The sequence below is a fragment of the Vulpes vulpes genome, chromosome 1 (genome assembly GCF_048418805.1).
Source record: "Vulpes vulpes isolate BD-2025 chromosome 1, VulVul3, whole genome shotgun sequence".
NCBI classification, from domain to species: domain Eukaryota; kingdom Metazoa; phylum Chordata; class Mammalia; order Carnivora; family Canidae; genus Vulpes; species Vulpes vulpes.
The window spans coordinates 36,047,507-36,065,735 of NC_132780.1; the positions used below are offsets into that span (position 1 = coordinate 36,047,507).

Here is an 18,229-nt window from a genome sequence, read left to right on the forward strand (position 1 = left end):
TATTAACTGCATCCAGTGTCTTTCCAACCTTGTAACCATTGCCAGCTTGAGCCTCTTGAGTGTGCATTGATATTTCTTGAGGAAACCCAACCCTTCTCTGTGGTCTCCAGAATTAGCACCTAAGTTCATCTCATCCTCTGGGACTTACCCATTGATGTAGCAAAAAAATTGACTACTAGTTCTCAAAATACATGTGAAATCATGTCAGTGAGTCTCTACCCTATTTTGGTTTTTATCAACCTACAGTCCCAGGATACTCAGAAGAGTAATTCAACAAATTTAAAACTGTGCTCTTTAGCTATTTTTAAAAGAGATTTTATTTATTTATTTGAGAGACAAATACACAAAACACAGACACACACACTCACAGAGGAGCAGAGGGAGAGGGACAAGGAGACTCTGTGCTGAGCATGGAGCTGTCAGAGGGCTTGATCTCAGGACCATGAAACCATGACCTGGGCTGAAATCAAGAGTCAGATACTTAAAGGTGCCTCTTAAACTATTTTTAGCAATTCACAAAGTGTAATAGAATTTGTCCAACTTAAGATAGATTGTATGGGCTAAATAAAATGTTACATCTTGGGCACATGGGTGGCTCAGTTAAGCATCTCTCTTCAGCTCAGGTCATAATCCTGGGGTCCCGGGATTGAGCCCTGGCAGGTGGCTCCCCACTAAGCGGGGAGTCTGCTTATTCCTTTCCCTCTGCTCCTCTGTGCGTGCACTCTCTCTCAAATACATAAATAAAATCTTTAAAGAAATAAAATAAAATGTTACATCTGTTTTGGCTTTCAATTATGTTAACTCAACGTGATGATATTAGTTCATATTGATTAGAAATTCTTTTTTTTAATAATCTTTTTTTAAATTTATTTATGATAGTCACACACACAGAGAGAGAGAGAGAGAGAGAGAGAGAGAGAGAGGCAGAGGGAGAAGCAGGCTCCATGCACCGGGAGCCCGACGTGGGATTCGATCCCGGGCCTCTGGGATGGCACCCTGGGCCAAAGGCAGGCGCTAAACCGCTGCGCCACCCAGGGATCCCTTGATTAGAAATTCTAATTGGTAGTTGATTTGGTCTTTAATTTGTGAAAAATAGGAAATAATTCATTCAACATCTACTTATAGCAAGTATCTATTTTTGTGTTGATGAATGAAATGTTTTAAAACTTAAGATTTAAGTAGGAGAAATAAAAAAAATGAGTCCTTCAGACTAAAGAAATATGGAGTCAGTGATAGTATGTGACCTTCCATCTTACAGAAGAAGAAACCAAGACCAGAAGAGCATCATTGGCTAGTGGCTGTGCTTGACTGGAACCTAGAGATTGTGACTCTATCCAGTGCTTATCCTTTGATATTAAATATTGAATAATAGAATTCATGTTAGGGCAGAAATGTAGATAAAGTAACACCAGGTGAGTTGTATTTGTTTTGAGCTTGCTGCCATGGTGGGAAAGTACATAAGCTAATCTCTGGTAAGGTGCTACACACAATTTTGAGGATCAGCAGTATGTGATGGAGGAAACTACTTACATGATATTGAAAGCTTTCCATCCAGGAAAAAAATTTTCCTGCACCAATTCATAAGAGAATTGTGTAAGTTGCATATGGGCAGGACTGTATCTGTTTCATACAGTGTCATATCAATGGTGCTTAGCATAATGCCTATTCTAATTTAGATTTTCAAAAAGGTTGAATGGACAAATAGAAAAAATATATAGGGGACTAGTGCAGTATTCTCATAAAAATCAGCTAAACGAGGACTGAGCCATTTCTCTGTTGCCAGGAAATGCAGGAGATGCTCACAGACATAACTACTGCTGCACAGATAAAGTAGTTTTGGGGGGTCAAGAGTGCTCCTTCGATGGGAATGCAAACCTGCATTCTCACTTAAGAACTGGAAAATCGAGATCATTATTATTTGCTATCCATTAAGGCTTCCTACTCAGAAGAGCACAGTTTTAAAAGGAATGCATTTATCCCATCTCAGATTTTTGGTGTGCTTTTTTTCTTTCTTCTCTAAAGCATAACAAGCTTGTCAGAGTTTCCATGGTGAACGTGGGGCACCATGGAAACTGATAGATTTAGCTACACAAGAAGAATAAATAAAATAGGCAGGCATTTATTTCACTGTGCAATGACAACTTCTCTCCTGCCTGGAAGAGGAAAGTGGGTTCTCATTTAACCCACCTGTCCTTCATTCTTTGTGCCTCACGAACACATGAATTGTTCACTGCATCATTTTACTGACCCATGGTGATTGGATTGTTCTTCTCCTTGAGTCCATTGGTCCTGCTTTGGCTTCACTTTGGGTTAGATCTGTGTGTCACTGGCAACTGTTGGAAAACCACGTACAATGTGAAAGTGTAAATGACAACTCACAAAGCACCGACAGTCAAGGCAAAATGGAATGGAAAATTCTTTGCAGTCTACTGTGATAAGACAATGTGTGAGAACAACTGGAGTCAAGACTCAGGTCCATCCTGTACTAACTAGATAGGCAAGCCAACTCCCCTAAACCTCAGTTTCTCCATCTCTAAAATGGTTAAAATATATCCTCTTCCTACTCTATAAGATTGTTGTGAGGCTCAGAATAAGATAATGGAAGGGAAAAACCTTTTTCAATGATGAAGTTCTGTCTTGCAGGAGAGACTGACTAGCTATGGATATAATTATATGAATAAAGTGACCAAAATATCAAAACTGATCATGCCATGTTCCTGTCCTTTGCTTCAGGGAGTTAGAGGTTCAGAATATACTGGTCCCTCCCAGTAGTTGTGAAGTTTTGAGACTACCTGGCTCCATCTAAAAATAGGGAGAAATGTGATTTTGAGAAATGTAGCTGCTCAACTTTTCTGTGTGTTTGAAATTTTTCATAATAAAATGTTGGAAAACTAAATAACAAATGAAATTTTCTTAACTTTTAGTCCTATTGAATTGATAACCATTAGCACACCACCTCTGTAGTTTTTTTTTTTGTCACTGAAATATGTGCAATAGAGCCATCACTTAAAATTCAACATTTTTTGTATAAGTCTGTTGAGTATATCCTATTAGCAAGGCACTGTATTAAGGGGATACAGAGAAAGAAAGGAAGAAGACATGGTCCTTAAGTAGAACACAATCTTCTGGTGGAGATAGATAATAAAGGAACAATTCTAGCACCCCCAAAAACTCAGAGAAGGAGCACTTAGCACCTGAGAGAGAGTGAGGAAGTGTAAAGATTTTCTGGAAGGGGTTGGGAATGGGCAATTAAGTTGAAAGATTTAGCCAGGGGAGAGTGGGAAGTAGAATAAGGCAGGCATGGTGTAAGGTGGCATAAGGGCACTGCAGGCAGAGATCGTGAGCAAAGCAGATGCATAGTATGTGGGATAGTGGAGGGAGAAGAGCCTGAAGAAGCAGTGAGGGCTTCGGGAAGCCTCCATACCAAGGAGCATCTCTTTTTTTTGGAAGGAAGTTATATGTGGGGTAGCACTGAAAGTGCATACCATTGTGGATTTCCTTTTGAGAAATTGTGTTGGTGAGGGTTGAAAGGTGTCATTGCTGATGGAATAGTGATACTAGTAAATACCAGGGAAATGCACATTGAATACTATCTTCTCAGGTCTTTCAGCTCTAATATTGCATGAATATAAACGTGGGCTATAGAAAAAGCTGAAGAATAGAAGCTGCTATTGGTACATCCTTTGCCTGGTCAGAATAACCATATTAACCAGAAGCTGTCTTGTGATGAGCTTGGGCCATATTTCAAAGATGAATGTTAAAGCTCTTCACTCCTTTCTTCCTCCAGACTTCTATGGCCTTGAGAACATTTCCCTGGAGACACTGAGATGGGAGTTGAAATTCCAGGAGAACCAACAAAGTAAAGGATGAGGATGGAGAACACATGAGAATAGTTGGAAAGCCAAGATTTCTTGGTCTTTGGCTGAGCTGAGGGTCCCAGGTCCCAGGTGAGGTGCCTACAACTTGGCTGGGAGTTGAAATGGGAGAGAGTACTGCTTGGAAGAGCTAACTCCCCAGGAGTGCTAACACTATGTCCTCTGGGGGCCCATGACCATTCCTTCTGTTTAAGATTAACTTTATTTAAAGCTGCACAATAATTACTCATTCCATAAACCAGACATAACAATGTCAACAAACATCAAAACAAAATTCCCTAGCAATTCCATTTGCTCAACAGAACAATACCCATTGTTTGGTATACCATTTAAATTCTAGCCTACATACCTACAGGTTCCTCATGATTTTAACCGCTGCATAAGTGACATTTTAAAAAAACTTACCGTTTTATTATATGTAACTCCCATATGGCTACATAGTTCTCCTATTTTTAACAACTGCATAATACTCTACTGAATAAATAGATTCTATTTTACTAAACCAGTCTCTGTTGTTGGTTGCTCAGATTGCTTTCATTAAAAAAAACAAAAACAAAAACAAAAACATTAGCTGTATCTGTTTTAGGGAACCAATATCTCTTTTGGAAACATTTAATTGGCTCCCTTTTAAATACTAAAACCCAGACATTGTCTTCACTTTTATTTCAGAGGTTCATATGTATATGAGCCTAGGTCAAGAGGATGTTTTCTTTTGTGCTAGCTGTTGGAACTGCAAGGAGGGAGTGCGGTCTGCAGAATCAAGAGAAGATGCCAGGAAGAAAGGGCTAATGTGGCAACTTCAGAAGGCAAGTCCAATGCTCTCGGCTTCAGGGCTTCCTATTTCTGAGTCCTTGGTGGGGTGAGCACCACCTTGGTGTGCCTGAGACTGCAGAGTATCCTTAACATGACAAAACCAAGGAGGGAATGAATCATTTATGTAAACTAGCCCTGTGTCATAATAATAATTCAGAGAAAGCCTGCTCATGCATTGAAATGAGAAACCCTTATAGATATTTATATACCTCTCTAATAGATATTTATATAAGGTAGGTAATTATAATTATAATTATATTATAATTATATTATCTATAATTATAGATAATTATATTATCTAGAATAGATACCAGAATAGATATTTATCTCAGGTTACTGCTGTGCTCCCCCAACACCATCCATACATTTAGTCAATAAATATGTATGAAACACTAGGCACTGTTCTAGGCATAAGAGCCCCTATCTTGTGGTGCTTCCATTACTCTGTGTGTGTGTGTGTGCGCGTGTGTGTGTGTGTGTGTGTGTGTGTTGGGGTGAGAGAAGCAGAAATAAATGAAAGCACATGAAATAAATGAGGATGGATATGATAAATCCAATGGCAGACATAAGATGGGTTGATGGGATAGAAATTTCAGGGTTGGGGGTGCTACTAGTTTGGTGGTGGTTGGGTGGGTGGGTGGGGGTTACCCCAAAGAGCTACATTTGAGGCATACCAGTGATGAGAAGAGCCAGTCATGTGAAGATCCGTAGGAGGCATGAGGGGTCGAAGGAGCAGAATGTGCGAGGGACGAGTGGAGACCAGTTGGTCTTCCTGAAGGAACTCAGTAAATGACTCTGTGAATGTAGCCCGAGGAAGGAATGCCAATCTGGAAGCGGTCTTAGCAGCCAGTCTAAATCCCATTTTCCCAAACGAAGATAAAGATGCTGAGCCCCACTGCCTTGACCACAGCCTCTTGTTCGTAGTCTGGTGCTCTTTCCAGAAAGCCGCACCACACTGCCATTCCCAGTCACTTGGCTTGAGAACTTAATTTTTCCCCCTAGTACACCTGGAGTTAAATCAAATTCATCTATTTTATTTATTTATTTTTTTTTTAAAAATTTTTATTTATTTATGATAGTCACAGAGAGAGAGAGAGAGAGAGAGGCAGAGACACAGGCAGAGGGAGAAGCAGGCTCCATGCACCGGGAGCCCGACGTGGGATTCGATCCCGGGTCTCCAGGACCGGGCCCTGGGCCAAAGGCAGGCGCCAAACTGCTGCGCCACCCAGGGATCCCAAATTCATCTATTTTAGGTGTGAGAAAGAGGGGGCTTGGAGTTGTGGATGGACACAAGGGGCAAAACACGGGCGCCAAGGTGGAAGACAGGGACTCTGGGGGTACAGATCAGCCTCCCCTGTGCCAGGGCCCCAGGTGGTTCTGTTCAGAGATGCTTTCAGAACACCAGGTTAGGACAAATTCTGCAAGCTGCAGAAACTGAGAAATCTAACTGGTCGGTAAAGCCGGCAGCCCTCACTGACCTCCCCACCTGTTCCTGGACGTGTGCCTGTTCAGACTACAGGTGCTACGGGTGGAAAAGGTCTGGTCACCAACAGCCCGAAGTGTAAAGGGCAGAGAAAAGCAGGAAGATGCGACTCTAGGTATGCCAGTAAAGGAAGGTGAGGCGCGGGGGGACAGGTGCGACAGCAAATGGCTGAGGTGCGTCGGCTGCTCCTGCCCCTTCCCTTCCCTCGCTCCCCTCCCCGGGGTCGGGCACTCAGCCCCCCCCCCCCCCCCCCCCCGGTTAAAAGAACTGCGCTGTGAGCGGTGATTTTGGAAACTCAAAGAGTTAACCTGCCAAAAACTAACCCCGGGGAGCAGAGGCAGACCACACCCCGCGGAGCGCGGAGCCGGGTGGCAGGGGGAGATCCTATTGGCGTCGGGGAGGCAGGGAGCCCGCCCCTGGGCGCGGCCTGCAGGGGGCAGGCTGCCGCTCGGGAAAGCGGGGGCAGGACGGAGCCCGCCGAGTGGTGCGCTCCGCGGCCGCCCGCAGCAGGACCGCTCGCCGACGCCCTCCGGCGCGCCCTCCTCGGCCGGGCCCGCGCTGCGCTCCGCCGCCGACATGTGTGCCGCCCCGATGCCGCCCCTGGCGCACGTCTTCCGGGGGACCTTCATCCACTCCACCTGGGCCGACCCCATGGAGGTGCTGCGGGACCACCTCCTCGGCGTGAGCGACAGCGGCAAAGTAAGCGGGCGCGGGGTCCGGGCCCCCGCGGGACGCGCCGTCGCGCGGGGCCGAGCCGCCGGGTGCGGGGTGCGCCCGAGCGTCGGCTGCTCAGAGCCCGGGAGCCGGGGCCGGGCCGGGCCGGGAGCTGTGGGGAACTCGCGGCCCGCGGCGGGTGCTTAGACGCCGTCCAGGCTGCTCGGGGAGGCCGAGCGCGGCGCTGCCCTCGCGCACCTTAGGGGACCATCCAGGAACCCGAGCCCGGCTTCCTTCATCCTTGCATCCCCTGCGCCTGCCTGCACGGGCGAGGCGCCCCGGGCGCAGGAGCGAACTGATTGTGGGAGCAGTAACAGAGGAGGGGTCACTTGCTTGTTAGTGCTTAGCCCTTTCGCATAGAATTAGCGAAGGACTCATTTACTCACCTGCTCGCTCAGCAATGTACCGATGATCCCAACCAGATGACTTCTAATACTAGAAAGGACCGTCTCAGAGGAATTATCCATGTCCCCCCCAAGCCCCCCTATAGCCATCTGCATCCAAACAAGCAGCCCCGTTTTAAGGCTCAAAATGTCCACTATGAGTGTATCTTCTATTCTTGTTTCTCCAAACTCGGGATGTCTGCAAACGACCTAGGTGACTTGATGTCTAACACTTCCCGTTCGTTCATACACACCGTGCAGGTGGTGGTAACTGCATCAGCAGTGGCTTAGCTAGTTTGGTAAGTGGAAGCCATTCCATTTTTAGCAGGAAAAAAGGAAAAAAAAAAAAAAAAAAAAAAAGACGAGGATGGGATATTTTTGAGCTTTTCCCCAACTACCAGTCTGGTTAGCAAAAGTACACCTATTTGTGAGTTGTCAGCTTGAAGTTACTATTCCTGACTAGAGATGCTTCCGAGTTGGTGACAGTTTTGAATCGTGACTCCTACATTTGGGGATACGTGAACCCTGTTTTCTTATGGTGCTTTAAAAACATTCTCTCCGTGCATATTCAGGGAGCCTGCTGCTGTGGTTCCAAGGTGATGGAACTCTCAGAGCTCCCCAAAATGGGGAGATTCCAATAACCCCGGAGACTGATGAGTTTATTGCATAGTACCCTTGACCATCAAGTTTGGGAGAACCTTTAGGCTTGGGGCAGGTCTAAGGAAGCCACTGAACTGGGGAGAGATGAGAGGAGCTTGCCTAATCACAAGCTGCTGTTCAACTCTTAGGTTTCTGTGTAAAAAGTAATTTCTCATATCTAGAACTTTAATTGGTAAGATAGCAGGCAAGAGGGTGGACTTGAAGACTGTCTTCAACCAGTGGAGAGGAGTCAGAAAAGGAAATAATTTATCTAAAAAAGTTACCTATTCTGGGGGTTGTACAGAAGAAGAAGCAAAATGTTGAGTCGGGGAGTCTATTCCTCATTAAGGAATGTACTGAAGTTATAAATTTAGAAAAATGCCATTCCCTCACAAGATAAAAGTAACTAGGCATTGAATACCAAGGTGAGTTAATCAAGTACCTTGTAAAATATCCTAATCAGTGAATTGGTAACTGTTGATAGCTCTTCTAGCTGCAAGGCTGTTGATTGCTGACTATGTGTAAGGGGAGAATGTGCCATATATACTCCAAGATTTTATTTCTCCCATTTTGTAAGTGGGAATGCTTTGCCTTTATAGTTGGTGGGATAATAGTTATTTAAAAAATGTTAAGGTTCTTACACTAAATTATGTCCCCATAAAATAAATAAGTCTGTGGAGTCAGCATGATGTTTACATTTTTACTGAGCTCCTAAAGCTGTTCACAAACCCTGGGATGATTGGAAACATCTCAGGCAGGGGGTGGGGGTGGCGGGGCGAGGGGTGGCAGAAGTTTGTTAACGTGTTGGTTCCTTGGGGTCATCCTCAGAGAATGTGAATCTGTAGGCCTGGAGAGGTCCCTAGGAAATGTCATTCCAGCAAAGGTCCCAGGAGATCTGGAGGCAGGTAGTGGATGGATTACATTTTGGGTGACCATAGTGTATATAGGCTGTGTGATGGAACCAGTTGCATGGGGTCTTGGACCTAGTTCTTCATTTCGAGCCGAGGCCTGGGGTAGCATGTGAGAGAGAAGTGGCATGACTTCCTCCTTCCTCTCCCTTCTAAACCTCATCTCTCATTTTGTGTCACTTCATTTAGACCCAGAGTATGAAAATGAGTAACTACTTTAATTTATTAATAAAAGCCCATTCAAAACTAAGTTAATTAAAAAATGCTCTAGTAAATGTTTTAGTCCTGGGCATTCTGAATTCAGAGTTAGTTCTTCTAGTGAAGTGGCATGTAGCTTTTTAAAAGAAAGACTCCAGAGTGTATAATTTATTTGCAGATATTTAATTAAGTCTTGAGACACCATGTGCTCCGATATTACTAAATTATCTGATTCTTCCCACATAGAACAGGATCAGGTTGACTTTAAACTTACCTAAAAGATGCCCTGGGTCTTGTAATGCACACTTACCTGGAAGCAAGCATGAAGAAGAGAACTCTTTTGGAGGTTAGTACCCTGGGGTAGCAGGAGAAAGTCCTATAAAGAAACCAGGGAACTGAGTTCAAGTTCAGTCTATACCACTTACTTTCTCTGAGACCATGAGTGAGACACGTAACCTGTCTGAGCCTCAGTTTCCTCATTAGTAGAATCAGATTTTCTTTTGCTGAGTATTAAATGAGATAATATATGAAAATGCGCGGCACTTAGTGGATATGTAACACATGACATATTCATTCTGTCCCCTTCTTTCCCTCTACTCCTAGTCATGTAGTTTTCGAATGTTGGTATGTTGGTGTTGGTGGGGTCAGGTCTGGACCTGACACCCAAGAAGGAATTCTTGAGTCTTTGGTGCAAAATGGTGGTTTTATTAAAGCACAAGGAAAGGACCTGTGGGCAGGAAGAGCTGCTGCCCCAGGATTGTGAGGAGCAGGTGATTATATACCTTGGGGTTGGGAGAAATAAAGATAAATGAAGTTCCAGAAGGGGAAAAAAAAAAAAAGGAAGTTCCAGAAGGACTTTCATATGCTAAAGAAGACTCAGGGTCCTGGAGGAATATTAATGATCTGCCTATCTCAGGTATCTGTCAATGGGCTGCAGGTTATGACATTTAATTTTATCTACATTTCCTTCTGCATTTGTTTCCCATATCACTATCAAACCCTTAACCCCTTCCTCACTGTAGCATTTTTTGCATATTTCCACATGGTGGCATCATACAGACCAACAAGTGGAGAAGAAAGCCATGGCCTGCGACGCACTATGTGGGAAGTGGAGAGGTCACCAGATCTCAGCTGTGCAGCCTCACAGCTCCTGTCATTGGTCCACAGGGGCACAAAGATGCTTCTGGGAAGAAAGATCTGACGAACATTTGTTGCCAGGTTCGCTAGCACATCATGTTTAGTATCCCACCGGGTCATTATTCTCACTTACAGATGGGGAAGTTGAGACTTGTCTTCAGCTTGAGTTATGACCCTAGGGTCCAGGGATGGAGCCCCATGTTGGGCTCCCTGTTCAACAGGGAGTCTGCTGCTCCCTCTCCTTCTGCCCACCCCCCCATTTGTGCTCTCTCTTACTCTCTCCTTCTCTCTCAAATAAATAAAATCTTAAAAAAAAAAAAAAAAAAAGAAGACGACAGGGGCAGTATAGTGTGTCAATTAAGATATGAACTTTTTTTTTTTTTTTTTTTTTTTTTTACTTTTTTCCCCTTGAGTATGGTGGATACACAATGTTACATTAGTTTTAGGTAAGATGAATTCTTTTTTTAAAATTTTTTTTATTTATTTATGATAGTCATACAGAGAGAGAGAGAGAGAGAGAGAGGTAGAGACATTGGCAGAGGGAGAGGGAGAAGCAGGCTCCATGCACCAGGTGCCCAATGTGGGATTCGATCCCGGGTCTCCAGGATCGCACCCTGGGCCAAAGGCAGGCGCTAAACCGCTGCGCCACCCAGGGTTCCCGGTAAGATGAATTCTTAAGAGCGTTTCTGTCACTACCTATGTGAATTTGATGAAGTCACTTAACATTTCTATTTCCTGGTTTCCTAATGTATAAAATAATTAGTGTAGTCCATCTCATAGGGTTGTTGGAAGGCTTAAATGAATGAATAATTATGAAGTGCATAGAATAATGCCTTGCACATAGCATATGCCCAATAAACACCAGGAGTTATCAGCAGTGGAGATGGAGAGAGGTGGGTAGGATTTGTAGCGACTGAGATCAAGTCGATTGGATTTGATGAGAGATATGTGTGACTGTATTAAACCAGATGGTGGGATACTTATTTTCCCAGCTTCCTGGTGGTAAAAGGTGGCCACTGATGACCTTGTGACATGCAGGAAGTTGGCTCAGAGGCTTCTTAGAAATATTTTTCTTCTTAATAAACACGGGAAGAGAAGGTCTTCCTTTTTTGGATGCTCTCATGAGAGGAGCTGCTGCTACTGCTGTTTGAGACTATGAGGAAAAAATTAAGATGATCTCAGAGCCACTTGACTAGTCCGTCCTCTAACATCATCAAATACATACATGAATAACATCACTGGATAGTTAACTGTCCCTGGAACTGCCTCCTGCCCACTGTCCTCAGACTTCTGCATGATAATGAAATGTCTTCTTTGTCTCCATCTCTGTTAATTGGAGCCTAGGACACCTCTGATTTTTGCATTGCTTTTTTCAAAGAATCATATTTTACAAAGGACTACTCACTGTCTTCCCCTTCTCCCATTTCTGTCTTCTCCTTACTGGCCCAAAATGTCAGTGTCTTTTCAGGCACCCATATCAGTAGTCAAACCTGGCCAGTTCTCCTCTGGGGTATCTGTACACAATCCTCTCCATTGTCATTGACCTTGTCTTGCTAAAGGAATAGAGGAGCCTTCTAGCTCTTTGCTCCCCTGCATTCTGGTATATCTTCCACATGCCAGACCATTACTTTCTTGGAGCATAATAGAATCATATATCTCCTCTTTGACAACTACCTGTGGCTCTCTGTTGTCTTTAACATCCAATGCCCCTGACACTGTAGGCATGACACTATTTGGCTCCAGCCTGCTTTTATAATACTTCCTCCCACTCCATCCTTCTCTCTGGCAAATGAGAGGAGGATTTCCATGACTGGTTTACACCACGAGGTATCCATGAGCTGAGGGATGTCTATCCCTGCCAATTTCTCACTGTTTCCTAGCACATCGTGTTCTTTTATGCCTCTTCTGCGGGTGCCAATCTCACAGCCTAGAATAGCCCTCCTTTTTCTACCCCCCTTTTTCCACTTCACCTCTTGAAATAAAAGGCCCCATTCTAATATCATCTTCTTTTCAAAAGTTTCCCTGACCATCATCCTTCAGGTAGAATAGATTACCCTTTGTTCTCCCATAAATGTTGGCATATATATTGAAACCATTGTTTTTCTGGTAGTTAAGAACATGGCTTCTGGAGTCAGACTATGTGGATTCAAATCCCAACCCTGCCTCTTACTTGGATGGATTTTCTAACATATCTGAGCCTTGGCACCCTCATTTATCAAATATGGATGACAATAGTACCCTGAGAGAGTGGTAAGACAGATGAGATGGTGTGTGTAAAGCATTTGGCACATAGTAATTGACAATAAGTATTGGACACTGTTCTTATTTTTTTTTTCACTAAGGTAATTATTTCATTCTTACCTTCCATCATGCTTAGCTTTATAGAATGTTCTCACTCATTGAGCTGATGAGAAGTTCTTTGACAAATGGGAGGTGAACTGGAGAGAAGTTAATATTTATTAAGTCATACTATATGTCAGACTCTGACAGATTCTTTGTTCATCAGCAATCCTGAGATGAGACAGCATCATGATCATCTTTTTCTTCTTCATCCTCTCTGCTTTACAAATGAAGAATGGAGGCTCAGAGAGTTGTCTATCTTGGCTGTAGTCACAGCAAGTAAACAGCAGAGCCAAGATTCACACCCATGTCTGTCTGATTTCCAAGATCTCTGCTCTTTCCAGAGTCCCTGCTGCCTCCTGTTATGAGAAAAGCTGAAACTATATTGTCCTAAGGGCTTCTCAACAGTATCCCATTGTTTCAGTACAAGTTAAGTGGTTAGTAAAGTGTGTTGCATGTGATATGTAATACAAAGATGTTTATGTGTGATGTGTAAAAAAAAAAAAGACGTTTCTAATTCCAGAGATTTTTTTTCCAAATTATAGTTGACACACAATGTTACGTTAATTTCAGAAGTACAAGTCTATACGTTATGCTATGCTCATCACAAGCATAGCTGCCATCTGTCACCATACAACACTTCTATGATACCATTGACTGTATTCCCAATTCTGTGCCTTTTATCTCCATGAATTGTTTTTTCTATCACTGGAAGCCTGTGTCTCTTACTCCCCTTCACCCATTTTGCCCATCCCCCTTCTTCCTGTCCTCTGGCAACCATTAGTTTTTCTCTGTATTTATGTGTCTGTTTCTACTTTTGTCTTGTTTATTCATTTGTTTTATTTTTTGGGTTCCACATGCAAGCAAAATCCTATGGTATTTGCTTTCTCTGACTCATTCCACTTACATAATACCCTCTAGGTCCATCCAGGTTGTTGCAAATGGCAAGATCTAATTCTTTTTTTTTAAGACAGAATAAGAGTCCATTGTATATTTATACCACATCTTCTTTATCCATTCATCTATTGGTGGATACTCAGGTTGCTTCCACATCTTGGCTATTGTAAATAATGCTGCAATAAACATTGAGATGCATCTATCTTTTTCAGATTAGTGTTTTCATTTTCTTTCTTTCTTTCTTTCTTTCTTCTTTCTTTCTTTCTTTCTTTCTTTCTTTCTTTCTTTCTTTCTTTCTTTCCTTCTTTCTTTCTGTTTTGTTTTCATTTTCTTTGGGTAAATACCCAGTAGTAGAATTACTAGATCGTATGGTGTTTCTATTTTTAATTTCTTTAGGAACCCCCATAGTGTTTTCCACAGCAACTGCACCAATTTACATTCCTACCAGCAGTACACAAGGATTCCTTTTTCTCTACATCTTTGCCAACACCTGTTATTTCTTTTCTTTCTTTCTTTCTTTTTTTTTTTTACTTGTTTTCAGAGGAACACCTGTTATTTCTTGTTTTTTTTTTTTTTTTTTTTGACTCTAGTCATTCTGGCAGGTATAAGATGATAATCCTAGAGAGATTTTTAAAGAGCACAATCGGACTTATTCTTTGAGGCTTTGAAGCAACACTGCTGGGTTTAACGAGTTTGCTACCCCCCTTCTGGTTCTATAACATTTCCTGTTCCTGGAATTTCTCAGCAATAATTTTTCTAAGATTGAGCAATAAATGTTGATCATCTCCCAACAGATCTTATCTCATGCATGATTTTGATGTTGTTTTCCTACTTTCTAAGAAGGCATACTCTTTTCCTTTGTGAAGACATTTTTTAGTTGATTTTATTACACTGATTTGTTAATGCTAAAGGATAAATTGCATTATCTTTAAATTCTTTTTTTTTTAAAGGTTTTATTTATTCACTTATGAGAAACACAGAGAGAGAGAATTAGAGACACAGGCAGAGGGAGAAGCAGGCTCCATGCAAGGAACCCGATGTAGGACTCGATCCCGGGTCTCCAGGATCACATCCTGGACTGAAGGCGGCGCTAAACCGCTGAGGCATCCGGGCTGCCCAAATTTAACTTCTAATTGAGATCCAGTTTTCAAAACGTTTTGACTGTTGTATTTGATGCTTCTGCTTGTCAAATGCTAATTTTGTCCCATTAATTAATTATTCATACACAATTACCTGAAACCATTTCATAGCAAATACTTCTCAAGTCTTTTCTTCCCCTGTTGGCCTGCACAGGATGGCACCCCTATGATTCCCATTTCTGTAGTCATAGTGCTCTTTCTCTTCTCAGCCTATTACTGGGTTTTTGAAAATTATTTTGACAGGATGAACCTTTCTCAGAAAAAACCCCACCAGAGAACCCAATTGTGTCGATCTCAATTTATCGGCAAGCTATTCACTCATGAGTTAAAAAACATCTTTGAAGGCTAGGGCAATGATACAGTAATTCTAATTAAAAATAAGATCTTTTAGGCTTACATATAATATTATATAAATTATAAGGGCCTAATGTTCTCCAGTAATTTAAATAGAAAACATATATCATATGATCATATGCCCCCTCCATCCACCCATACCCGTATACACACACATGTAGAACGCATTTTCAGAAGGCAATGATAAAATTAAGAACCTAAATAATACTTTTGTAGGGCAGGAGTGCAGAGTTGGAATGTGGAGAATTTTTGTGTTGTACTTTATAACTTTTTGTATTGTTAGGTTTTTTTTGTTTCACTTTTATGATTTAATGTAAAATTTACCATTTTAGAGTGTATGCTTCAGCATCATTTATGACGGTCACAATGTTGTGTAACCATTACCATTCCCTAGTTCTAGAATATATCTGTCACCCCAAAAAGAAACCCATTAACCATGAAGCAGCACTCCCTTTTCTTCCCCTCCCCCACTCAGCAAACACTAATTTGCTTTCTTTCTCTAAGTTTGCATATTCTAGATGTTTCGTATAAATGGACACATACAGTATGTGACCTTTTGTGTCTGACTTTTTTTACTTAGTTCAACGTTTTCAAGTTTCACCCATGTTGTGGCATTGAGTCAGAGCCCCATTCCTTTTAACAGCTGAATAATTATCCATTGTAGAGATATATTTTGTTTATTTATTCATCAGTTGATGAGTGTTTGAATTGTTTCTATCTTTTTGTTTTGTTTTGTTTCTATCTTTTGCTTACCATCAACAGTTCTGCTACCAACATCCTTGTGGAAATTTTAAAAACCTTTAAAATCTTTTGATGGCTTTTCATTGCTTAACTATGGGATGAACCTTAGCCTGGCCTCCTGAGTATTTGCCCAACTTTCCATATCATTTATGCCTTCATGTTTTTGTTTATACTCCTCTTTCATCTTCCATATGCTGGATGAATATACCTTTTAAGACTAATTTAAGTGTCATTTCCTCAGTGGTATCATTGTTGTCACTCCAGCCCTCCTGTTCCCAGGCATAGCTAACCTCTTTGTGCTCCACTTTTTGCTTGGCACCTTTTTACAGCTCTTACTTAGTCTCTTGACTCTTCCCCATAACCTCACCTTGAAGGGAGGGGTTATGACTTTATCACTTTCATATCCACAACTCTTAGCATATGGTAGGCACTCAGAAGAATATTTGTTGGATAAATAAGTGGTGTTTGGACTCTCACCATGTGATAACCAAGTTGGAAAAGTTTACTTTAGGAGTCAGCAAAATGTACAGCGAGCTAAAAATATCTTCCAGATAACCAACTGTTTGAATAAGAACTCTGGGTTTTTCTAATCTAGATTCTTGATACAATGTATTTGGCCACTGGGAGTTGTAATTAGTTTCATGTCCTAGTGAATAATTAAGAACCTGGAAAAGTAGACTTTAATTGGAACCCTGAGACCTCATAAAATTCTCAAATGTCTTTAACTCGGACTATGTTAAGGATTTGGAATAATGTAGATTATAGAGGACTGCTTATTCCGTTCGGTTTTGTATAGTGGTTTGTTAAGTGTTCACTTCTTTATAAGATGGTGATTTCCTTAAAATATTGCTTGTAAATTGCCACTTACAATTACAGTCCTGGAATATGGTAGGCCCTCCATGAATAATGGTTCTTATTATCCATCTCCCGTCCCTCCTAGTACCTAGTGCGTTAGCACAAATTGGCATTCAGTACGTGCTTCTGAATAAAAGAAAGGACAGAATGGGCTGCTGTACTCTGTATGCTATTCCTTTGGGAGCACAGATGAGGCAGCAGAGTTTTTCCTCCATACTATTTACCTAGAAGTTGTTTTCCTCCTGCCATGTGTAGAGCGGTCTCATGTAAACCTTCACCCTCTTTTGAAGTAAAACACAGAGAGAAGCCATTCTAGGTCCCCAGCTCAGTGGGAGCATGTGAACCTTCTCAAGATCCAGCCTGCTGTGGACTCACTAGTCCTGTGGAGCTAGTATGCTTGGAGCTCGTACGAACTGACAACCGATGAGGAAAGAACAAAGACTTCAAGGGGTTGGAATAAAATGATGAGCAAAAGAGATGCAGGTTCTGTCTTATTTGCACTCAGAGTCAAAAATCAAATGATCATGGAAAAGCATATAATTTCTAAAGGAGAAAAATGCAGAGTGCAACAGAGCATGAAACCAGAGGATGTGGATTATTTTGAAGAGGTGCTTCAAGAATGCATCCCTAGGAAAGTGACATTTGAGTTGAGTTTGAAGGTTAAATGGATTTAATTAGGCAGGGAAAGATAGAGGAAATGCCTATGCCAGAGACTCACTGGGGAGAAAGAACTGGAAACTGATGTGATAGAGAGTAGAGAAGGAGAGTTGGTGGAAATAGATGAGGCCAGAGAGCTAAGCACCAGACTATTGTAGGCTTTTTCATTTATTCCCAGGACAATACAATGGGAAACCAGTGGAGGATGTTAGATAGAGGAAGATAGATCAGATTTGCATTTAAAAATGTATATATAAACAGTAACTGCAGAATAACAGTAAAAATTACAGGAAAACAAACTGGACCAGTGGTGCAGGGCAAGAGTAGTTGCCAGAGGAGATGAGTTGGAAAGCAATTGCAGTGGACCAGGAAAGAGACACACAGATGGTGGTAGAGTAATGGTAGAGAATTGGGCAGATCTGTGACACAATAGAGAGGCAAAAAAAATCAGTGAGATTTGGTGACTGGTTGGGTAGAGAGGGCTAGGGACAAGCTTCTCTGGGTTTCAGGTTTATACAACTGGATGGATGTGTTGGCCATCACTGGTGGAGGGAACAGAATAGATCCACCCAGAGAGGGCAGACTCAGAGGCCTGTTATGATCATGCTGAGTTGAGGTGCCCTTGTGACATCCATATGGAGATATCAGGTAGGTGTTGGCTTGCAGGTCTGAAGCTCAGAGGAGATACCTGAATGGTAGCTATAAAATGTGAAATAAGGGTTGAGAAGAGAATAGGAATATATTAACTCCAGTGGTTGAGTTTGGATCAAAAGAGAATGACTAGGTTGAGAAAGGCAACCCAAAGGTCAGGGTATAACCATGGGAGGGTAGTGTAATAGAAGGCAAAGGATAGGGCACAACTTTAGGAGGAGAGAGTAGAGCAGATGGTGCACATTACTGAATAGCAGAAGTAAGAGGAATAATACTGGGAAAATGTCCAATGGATTTAGCAAACCGAGGTTATTGCTGGCCTTAAGAAAACTTATTTTATAAAGAGAGAGGATGGCAATTAGCCTGATTTGGGTTTTGGAATGGGTAGAAGATAAGAAAATGCAGAAAGCGATCATAGACAACTCTTCTGAGATAATAAAGGTGT

At 42.0% G+C, this 18,229-nt stretch overlaps 1 protein-coding gene across 1 annotated transcript in view; it reads left to right on the forward strand.

Moving 5' to 3' along the window:
• Positions 1 to 6,516: 6,516 nt before the first annotated feature.
• GDA (guanine deaminase) overlaps positions 6,517 to 18,229 on the forward strand; it is an 81,324-nt gene continuing 69,611 nt past the window's right edge. The window contains exon 1 of the mRNA XM_026001551.2: positions 6,517 to 6,870. Coding sequence (XP_025857336.1) covers positions 6,748 to 6,870 — 123 coding nt within the window. The 5' untranslated portion in view covers positions 6,517 to 6,747. The remainder of the gene's footprint in view (positions 6,871 to 18,229) is intronic.